Source organism: Nerophis lumbriciformis, linkage group LG04 (genome assembly GCF_033978685.3).
Source record: "Nerophis lumbriciformis linkage group LG04, RoL_Nlum_v2.1, whole genome shotgun sequence".
NCBI lineage: Eukaryota > Metazoa > Chordata > Actinopteri > Syngnathiformes > Syngnathidae > Nerophis > Nerophis lumbriciformis.
In genome coordinates, this window is record NC_084551.2 from 31,207,251 (window position 1) to 31,218,088 (window position 10,838).

The window sequence follows — 10,838 nt, forward strand, 5'->3', positions numbered from 1 at the left end:
TACAAAGACAACATATTTGATGTTCAAACTGATAAACATTTTTTTTTTTGCAAATAATCATTAACTTTAGAATTTGATGCCAGCAACACGTGACAAAGAAGTTGGGAAAGGTGGCAATAAATACTGATAAAGTTGAGGAATGCTCATCAAACACTTATTTGGAACATCCCACAGGTGTGTAGGCTTATTGGGAACAGGTGGGTGCCATGATTGGGTATAAAAGTAGATTCCATGAAATGCTCAGTCATTCACAAACAAGGATGGGGCGAGTGTCACCACTTTGTCAACAAATGCGTGAGCAAATTGTTGAACAGTTTAAGAAATACCTTTCTCAACCAGCTATTGCAAGGAATTTAGGGATTTCACCATCTACGGTCCGTAATATCATCAAAGGGTTCAGAGAATCTGGAGAAATCACTGCACGTAAGCAGCTAAGCCCGTGACCTTCAATCCCTCAGGCTGTACTGCATCAACAAGCAACATCAGTGTGTAAAGGATATCACCACATGGGCTCAGGAACACTTCAGAAACCCACTGTCAGTAACTACAGTTGGTCGCTACATCTGTAAGTGCAAGTTAAAACTCTCCTATGGAAGGCGAAAAACCGTTTATCAACAACACCCAGAAATGCCGTCGGCTTCGCTGGGCCTGAGCTCATCTAAGATGGACTGATACAAAGTGGAAAAGTGTTCTGTGGTCTGACGAGTCCACATTTCAAATTGTTTTTGGAAACTGTGGACGTGGTGTCCTCAGGACCAAAGAGGAAAAGAACCATCCGGATTGTTATAGGCGTAAAGTGTAAAAGCCAGCATCTGTGATGGTATGGGGGTGTATTAGTGCCCAAGACATGGGTAACTTACACATCTGTGAAGGCGCCATTAATGCTGAAAGGTACATACAGGTTTTGGAGCAACATTTGTTGCCATCCAAGCAACGTTACCATGGACGCCCCTGCTTATTTCAGCAAGACAATGCCAAGCCACGTGTTACATCAACATGGCTTCATAGTAAAAGAGTGCGGGTACTAGACTGGCCTGCCTGTAGTCCAGACCTGTCTCCCATTAAAAATGTGTGGCGCATTATGAAGCCTAAAATACCACAACGGAGACCCCCGGACTGTTGAACAACTTAAGCTGTACATCAAGCAAGAATGGGAAAGAATTCCACCTGAGAAGCTTAAAAAATGTGTCTCCTCAGTTCCCAAACGTTTATTAAGTGTTGTTAAAAGGAAAGGCCATGTAACACAGTGGTGAACATGCCCTTTCCCAACTTCTTTGTCACGTGTTGCAGCCATGAATTTCTAAGTTAATTATTATTTACAAAAAAATAAATAAAGTTTATGAGTTTGAACATCAAATATGTTGTCTTTGTAGTGCATTCAATTGAATATGGGTTGAAAAGGATTTGCAAATCATTGTATTCCGTTTATATTTACATCTAACACAATTTCCCAACTCATATGGAAACGGGGTTTGTATGTGCTCTAGGTGGCTTCGGGTGATCTAATCGTGCTCTCCTTTTCCCTGACTTGTGTCATAAACTTTGCTGAGATCATCTGTGGATGTTGTCACTCATCCAGGTCAATGTATTCTCAGGGCATTCAATCGATCGCAACTGGAACGTTTTAACGACAAACACTTGTTTTTGCCATGGCATCACCTGTATCCCCAATAGTAGCAAACCTTTAACCTTTACATAGAGGACATGTAAAATAGATAATTGAGCTCTTTTAAGGGAACAGCATCAAGTCACTTGTACAGATATGTGGATGACACATGGGTTAAAATCACAAACCAAAAAGTGTAAGCCCTCACCGAGCACATTAACTCCATAGACAAAAACATCAAGTTCACACGTGAGTATGTCAAGTACAGTAAGTTGTCGTTTTTAGACGAAGTCCACATTAGAGAGAACAGGGGCCTCCATGTAGGGGTTTACTGAAAACCCACACATACCAATCAATACCTACTTTTTGACTCACACCACTCACTGGAACACAAAGTGAACGTTATCAGAACCCTATGACACGTGTTAATGTTCCTACCAGCTCACAGGCCGAAGAGAAAGAGCATAGGCATTTGAGGGAAGCCTTCAAAACCTGTGGTCACCCCAGCTGGTCGTTTGTGAAAAGTGCATTTAGTTCCAGAACTAACAAGAACAGAGTGTAAGAGGAGGAACTAGGTAACAGACGCAAACATATTGTCATTTCATATGGTCTATCTGAGTAACTCAGAAGAATTTTTAACCAACACAACAGCCCAGTACACTTCAAACCAGGCAACACCCTGAGACAGAGACTAGTCATCCTAAAGACCGGACACCCCACATCCACAAAAACAATCTGGTGTATGCTATAATGAATGCACTGATTCATATATTGGGGAAACAAAACAACCACTAAGCCATCGCATGGCACAGCATAGCACAGCATAGCACACATAGCAAACTCTTCAGGCCAAGACTCAGTTGTCTATGTGATGATCTGTCACTTCATGTCTGGTTATGTTTCCTTAATTGGTGTTTATTTCCTGTCAGCGCTCTTATTTTCAATCAATCAATAAATCAATGTTTTTGTTCCACTTCCTGCATGCCTTCCTGAGTGCTCATTTCCCTCACCTGTCCCTGATTGGCAGCCTGACATACCTGGTGGCAGTTGCCAATCAGGCTGCTATTTATGCCTGCCTCGCTTGTTCGTCAGGGTTCGAGGATTGACTATGTTAAGGACCTTTTGCATGCATGAATGCTTCACTCTTGGTTGAGTATATTAAAAGACTCCTACCTGCACGTCGTTCTCCTGTTTCCTGCATGTTGAACTACCGCAGCCACGCAAGTTCCTCACAGTCTACCTGCACCTCAGGGGAAAACAGCACTCCTTTAAGAACAAAAATGTACAGATTCTGGACAGGGAGAATGGATGGTATGAAAGAGGAATAAGGGAAGCCATCTATGTCAAGGTTGAAAAACCATCCTTGAACAGAGGAGGTGGTCTGTGACACCACCTATCTCTCTGTCCTTTCAACCATTCCCAAAAGACTCGGCAATTCAGCCTCCAACAAATAACCAGAGTTAGAGACATTCTGGTCACAGATGCTCCTTTGTGCCATTTGTTTACAACTGAATGGAGCGCTAACGTGGGGGATTCCGACTATTTTGGGCCTTTAGTGGTCGATCCACAGCGATCGTTCTGCCAAACAATACCTCAACGAGGGGAACTTACACTTCAACGCCTGACATTGGCATTGACAGTAGGATTGCTCGATTGCATCTCAACAGTTGTTTTTCTCACAACAATAGGGTGAAACCATCCTTGCCCAGGCACATCTTCCTGGTTTTAGAGTATAAATATTTGGGGTTTTAGCACCAGCCGCAACACTAGATCTGACCAATCTAAGTCTATAACTCATTGGAAACAAAAAGGGCATCAGTTGTTTAAGACTTCTTCATTGTTTCAGTGGAAGACATTTTGTGGGCTATGTACACCGAATGTTCCGCAAACATTCTGCGCGGAGGGAAAACAAACATCACACTTCAACACATTAAACGGAACCACCAGCATTGCTATGACAGGGTTTTAAAAGCCTATATAGCCTATGTTAAAGAAACTGCCCAGCAAGAAAGTGCATGTGCGCAAATTACATTTCAATTTACATTTAAAAAATGATAGATATCCATCCATTTTCTACCACTTATTCCCTTCGGAGCCTTTCTCAGCTACAATCGGGCGGAAGGCTGGGTACACCCTGGACAAGTCGCCACCTCATTGCAGGGCCAACACAGATAGACAGACAACATTCACACTCACATTCACACACTAGGGCCAATTTAGTGTTGCCAATGAACCTATCCCCAGGTGCATGTCTTTGGAGGTGGGAGGAAGCCGAAGTACCCGGAGGGAACCCACGCAGTCACGAGGAGGACATGCAAACTCCACACAGAAAGATCCCGAGCGCAGGATCGAATCCAGGACCTTCGTAGGTAATTGGTGATCAGTATCCTTCTTGAGAAGCAGAAAGTTATCTTTATTGGCAAAAACCCCAAAACATTGTACATCCCGAGTTCTTAGTGTCAATATTTGAACTTTTTCCTGTTACTTTAGCCCCGTTTGCTCTTCTATTTCATTTTTTTTTTTTATATAATAGTATTTTTAGAATGTGCTGCAAGCCACTTATGGCCCTAAGGCTGCACTTTGGACACCGTGAGACTACAAATGGAAAGTAGCTCTATGCTGAGTATCATAACACATTTTTGCTTTCCCCCCCCCCCATTATTTTTTATTTTACATCTACAAAGTGTTGCGAGTTTGCTAAAACAGGACCATTGATGTCCACCGGACGGTACTTTGGAGACCACTGGCTTGACAATCATACAGAAAGAGAAAGTATTGTAAATTATCTGTCATGCAAATTTAACTGAAGTGCTTCAAATCAGGCTCCACTCCAACACCATGCATGTTAGATTAACTGTTCATTAGCTAATCCTGAAACAGTGGTTCTCAAATTGTATTTACTGTACTTTTGAAGTACCACCTTAGAAAAAACTTTTGCTCTCCAAGTACCACCATAATGACCAACATTAGATAGAGTCGCGCAGTAGACCTAAATATTCATTAAATACAAGACAGAGGTTTGAACACGTTTTTGGCCATTGTAACATTAGACATAGTTTGAACACTAACACTGTGTTTGAATATTTCATTAAGTGATTCTTTAGCATGAAGCCTGCGTACCACTAGTGGTACACGTACCACACTTTCATAAATACTGCTATAAGAGATGTTGTCATGACATAACAATAATACATGACATTAATACAATATGTGAAGTCCATTCAGGCAGCACACAGGACGTTCCCAATAATATAATACTGTACCGTCATCTCCATGCCTCCCATGACATCAGCTGCCTGGTGGCTTCTATTTGTGCCTGTAATGGTGTATGATGGCTCAAGCAGCTCCATGTGGTTTAGGAAGGGTGTGGGCCACAGATTTGCTTGTAAAAAAAAAAAAAAGAAAAGAAAAGAAAATAGTTTTAGGGGATGTGATCATGTTGACGTCAGGTCAGGTTGTGACGCGGTGGTGGTTGGAGAAAATAAGATGACTTGCTTGGCAGGAGAAAGGAAACAAATCCTTTTGTTTCACTGTTGGTTTTTGCAATATGACAATGCGGCCACTAGAGGGAGACATTTATTTAGATTCGACATTATGGATTCTATTGCGCAATTTCATTCAACCGTTAAAAAGCATAGAGATTAAGTTTATAATAGTTAAAATACATGTGTGCTGGGGTCGAAAGTCATTACCAGCTAGGCTGAAGTAAAATGTGAAAGTTCAATAGACAAAAAGAGTAAACTATATTGGTATTATTTCCAGACATGAGAATGATGTTTTTAGAGTTAAAAAAAACAACCTAAGAAACATAACAAGGGAAGTTGTAAGTACCGCTCAAGCCAAAGGGAATCACCGCCTTGCACACTTGTTGGACTGACGCACGGCTGACTCAGTGGGGGCGCCGCTCGTTCATCATCCCCTCCACACATGGCTTCACAGCCAACCTGCAGCTTATAAAGACCAGCTCTGCTCGGCAGGTCAGCACACAGGACCCACACTCTTTACTCTGGATGCGTCGCAAGCACCCCATCAGGTAAAACTCTCTATGGATTCTATTAGCGGTTTAAATCAAATAAAAATACACCATTGAATTACATGTTCTATTTGATTTGATATTTTTTACTTGAAATTCAAAACGATTTTGCGTAAATAAAAAGTAATCATTATTTATATTATATTTGACATTATCTTTTACAGTTACATTCATTACATTTTCAGTAGTATTTTGATACTTACGTGGTCATATTATGTATGATATTTATATTATATTATATTATTTCAGCACTTTGTAAAAAATGTTCTATTGGAAATTTGTACATTTAGCATTTACATCATTTCAGTCCATTTGCATGCATTTGCATGCAGCATTTCATATGTATTATACATATTTCACTATATATCTGTGTCATATATCATATTAGATTATTTTGTTTAATATATATTATCTGTGTATGTATTATATAATAAACAAACATATAATGTAAATATACATATTATATAATGTGTATTAATATGATTTATTTATTTTTATATGTTTTTATCCTACGCCCAGGAAAGTCCCATTGAGATTAAGAATCTCCCATATGTGTGTATGGAAAACTAAACGTTATACAGTATACAAAATATCCTAATTTAATGAAGTTTTTTGTTTTATTACTACTTATGTGTTTTTTTACTAGTATATAATGTACTGTGTGATTAAACAAGAATACGCCAAAATCATCACACATTTTTTCAGTTCTAAAGCATTGCAAAAGATTGAATCAATTGTCATTTGATACAGGAGTTAGCCAAGTTTTATTGTGTTACAATTTCACCATTGTGGTCATGTTATCCTTTGAGCACCGTTCAATTGTAGGAAGACCAAATGTTTATTTACCCTCAAAATGGTGAGTCCTCAACAAATCCTGGGGCACATTTGGAAGGAATTCTCATATCGTCTTGATGTTGTCCGTGCTACCGGTGGTGGCCATATAGAGCACTTGTTAAGCATGAAATAATTACTCGAAGTTATGTACAACAGATGTGTTCAATCTAATGTTTTTCATTTTTCAAATATCGAGTGATAATTTTGGCGTATTCTTTTTGAATCACTGATTACTTAATGTATTGTATTTATCACATTGTATCATGCAGGCCCCAGCTCCCCCGTGACAAGCAGTATAGAAACTGGATGTTAATATAAATCATATATTTCTATTATATTCTCATATACATGCAATATATTCTATATGATATAATAATGTATCGTATAAGTGCTATGATTGATAACTTGCAATCCACTTTTGGGTGTGACATCCACAGCGGTTTCGAAATTGCAACATGTTTTAACGAGCCATAAAAGCACTCAGTGACTTTATGAGACATCTTTCCATAGGACAGGTGTGCTTCCACCTCCCTTGTATAAATTCTGTATGTTCTTGGACCTGTTCCTCAGGTGAAGACACACAATGGAGCTGAAACCTCTTCTCAAAAAGCTGCTGTCGATACTCCGAGCGGTCTTCACGTTCGTCTTCGCGTTGGCCGTTTTGGGCGTGATGGTGTGGGCGTACGTCGAGGGTCAGCGGCTGGTCACATCCATGTACGGAATCATCTCCTTCGGTATTTACGGCCTCCTGCTGTCTCTTCACGTGCTGGTCCAGAGCTTCTTCGCCTACATCGAGCAGCGGCGGATGAAAGCTCGGAAGACTCCGTGCACCTTCACCAAGACCATCGGCTTCACCATATCAGCCTACCAGGAGGACCCGGTCTACCTCAAAGAGTGCCTCAACTCCATCCGGGCCCTCCAGTACCCGCCCGAGCTGCTGCGCATCATCATGGTGGTGGACGGGAACTCGGAAGACGACATGTATATGATGGACATGTTCAGAGAGGTGTTTGCTGACCGGGACCCGGGTTGTTACGTGTGGTACAACAACTACCACACCTGGGATCCCACCATGGAGACAGCTTCTGTGGGCTCAGGAGTGGAGGCAGACTATATTCTAGAAAGCGAGGACCCACAACGGAGCGAAGTGGAGCACCTGATCCAGACCAAGAACTGCGTGTGCATCATGCAGAAGTGGGGGGGCAAGCGGGAGGTGATGTACACCGCCTTCAAAGCCCTCGGAGATACAGTGGACTACATCCAGGTAGGCCTCGTTTCTTCTCTTAATGTTCTTTTTTGAGAAGGAAAAACCCCGCATGACGCGCTTTGTGATCGACCAGGTGTGCGACTCAGACACCAAACTGGACGCCTTGGCCACGGTGGAGCTGTGTAAGGTGCTGGAGAGCAACCCCAAGTACGGCGCAGTCGGCGGGGACGTGATGATCCTCAACATGAAGGACTCCTACATCAGCTTTATGAGCAGCCTTCGCTACTGGATGGCCTTCAACATAGAAAGGTCCTGTCAGTCCTTCTTCAACTGCGTCTCCTGCATCAGTGGACCTTTGGGTAGGTTTCTCTACACACACCTTCCAACCGCCGACAGACACACGCCAATAAATGTCACTTGTTCTCCTCCTTCTTGATTAGGCTTGTACAGGAACGATCTCCTGCAGGCGTTTCTGGAATCTTGGTACAATCAGAAGTTTTTAGGGACTCATTGCACTTTTGGAGACGACAGACATCTCACCAACCGTATGCTGAGCATGGGCTACGCCACAAAGTAAGCCACTAAAACTACACCATCTGACGTATTCTTTTAATTGTCTTCAGTGGAAAAAATCATAAATAATACAAAATAATTAATAATTAGTAGGGATGTCCGATAATGGCTTTTTGCCGATTTCCCATATTCCGATATTGTCCAACTCTTAATTACCGATACCGATATCAACCGATACCGATATATACAGTTGTGGAATTAACACATTATTATGCCTAATTTGGACAATTAGGTATGGTGAAGATAGGGTCCTTTTTTAAAAAATGTATCAAATAAAATAAGATAAATAAAAAAATAAAAAAATCTTGAATAAAAAATAAAGTAAAACAATATAAAAACAGTTACGTAGAAACTAGTAATTAATGAAAATGAGTAAAATTAACTGTTAAAGGTTAGTACTATTAGTGGACCAGCATTGATATATATTGATACATAATGTAGGAACCAGAATATTAATAACAGGAAGAAACAACCCTTTTGTGTGAATGAGTGTGAATGAGTGTAAATGGGGGAGGGAGGTTTTTTGGGTTAGTGTACTAATTGTAAGTGTATCTTGTGTTTTTTATGTTGATTTAATAAAAAAAAATAAAAATAAAAAAACGATACCGATAATAAAAAAAACGATACCGATAATTTCCGATATTACATTTTAAAGCATTTATCGGCCGATCATATCGGCAGGCTGATATGATCGGACATCTCTCATAATTAGCACTTTATTGTAACACTTTATTACTAAAATGAAAAGGCAATTGAGATTAACTGAAGTGCTCTAATGGAGGCCACTTGTTGCTAGGCAGACTTTGTGGGGCACAATTATTTGTGCCCCATTGGACAATTAAAATATGGCAAAGGAAACTACTCTAAAAATAACCAGTTGGTATATACACAAGTTTTAATTGCTGCAGTGTTAAATATAAAAAGGTATTAAAAATGGTATTAATTAATTCATAACAAAGGTAAATTATGAAATGAATTGACACACTAAATATATTTAAAAAAAAAAGTTTTTTATATTTAATACAGTGCAGAATTTGTATAATTTTTTTTAATTTTTTATAAAAATGTCATTTAGTGTAATTTTTTATTTTTTAAGTGAGTTTTGTTATGAATTACATAATATACAAAAGATTAAACACAAAAAGGGAAACAAATGGCATTGGAAGTTTGACTAAGATATTAAAAAAATGGGCTCTAAAAAGTGGAATTTTACCAAGAAAAATAAAGTTATAACATTTTTCTCTCCGGCCATATAAGGGAATATTAAAACTTGATTGTTGTAAAATTACAGCACAATTCTATACGATTCTGACATTCTCCATAAAAAATTCAAAATGGTTGCTGTGTATAGGACATAAAAGCAAGACAGAATCTGTTTACATAGTCATATAGATTTTTAAATGAAATATAAACGAGTATTAAATGAACATTTTCCTGTCCTTCCATCAGATACACGGCTAACTCCAAATGCTACACCGAGACGCCCGCTCAGTTCTTGCGTTGGCTCAACCAGCAAACCCGCTGGACCAAGTCGTACTTCCGCGAGTGGCTCTTCAACGCCATGTGGTGGCACAAGCACCACCTGTGGATGACGTACGAGTCCATCGTTTCCGGGGTGTTCCCCTTCTTCGTCACAGCCACCATCATCCAAGTGTTCTGGACGGGCACGCTGTGGGACATCCTGTGGGTGCTATGCTGCATCCAGCTGATCGGGCTGGTGAAGGCCGCCTACGCCTGCATCCTGCGCAGGGACGCGGTGATGGTGTTCATGTCGCTCTACTCCGCCTTGTACATGACCAGCTTGCTGCCCGCCAAGTACTTTGCCATCCTCACCATGAACAAAAGCAGCTGGGGCACGTCGGGACGAAAGAAGATAGTGGGCAACTACATGCCCCTACTGCCCTTGTCGGTGTGGACAGCACTTCTGTTATCTGGGATGTTTTACACTATCTGGAGAGAGAGCATCGAGAGCTGGTACAGTCCAGTAAAGAGACTGGAAACTGAATTTCTTGTCTTTGGCTGTGTGGCCTATTTGTGTTACTGGCTACTGATGATGGTTTTATACTGGGTGTGGTTCCGCCGGTCATGTCGGACACGATCAAAAAGTTACTCGTTGAATGTTTAGATAGGTCCACAGCATCCCAGCAACTTAATTTATTATACTGTCTGCTATTTTTAATGTATTTATTTAATTGGTCTCCAAACTCAGGGCAATGCAGGTTATTCCATGTTGCTGCTAAACCAACAAACACAAAATGGCGTATTGATGGGTTTAACTCAACAAACGCCGAAAGAGAAAACTTTGACATGGAGATGTTGCACATTTAAGTGAAACTTAGGGCTTTAGCCTACGCACTTCTTACGTTTCTCTTCTTTTGTATGTAAGTGAGCGATCCTGGCTTCTGTGTTGTGTGAATATTTATGTTCATATAAGTGAATTTTGCTTAAGTCGCCACACACATCCGAGACTTGACTCATGAAGACTTTGACATTCTCTTCCTCCCCCTTCCCCTGACTGACAAGCTGATGACTTACAATCACGGTGGGCCACAGAGAAGTCCAACCAAAAGGTGGTAAATGTTTGA

General features: G+C 40.5%; 1 protein-coding gene across 1 annotated transcript; it reads left to right on the forward strand.

Moving 5' to 3' along the window:
* The first annotated feature begins 5,540 nt into the window (after nucleotides 1-5,540).
* Nucleotides 5,541-10,371, forward strand: has1 (hyaluronan synthase 1). The gene is given in 6 exon segments (XM_061952311.2): nucleotides 5,541-5,639; nucleotides 7,044-7,737; nucleotides 7,814-8,039; nucleotides 8,121-8,253; nucleotides 9,703-10,244; nucleotides 10,247-10,371. Coding segments are annotated over 5 exon segments (1,593 nt in total). The 5' UTR covers nucleotides 5,541-5,639; nucleotides 7,044-7,056; the 3' UTR covers nucleotides 10,258-10,371.
* Nucleotides 10,372-10,838: the final 467 nt, after the last annotated feature.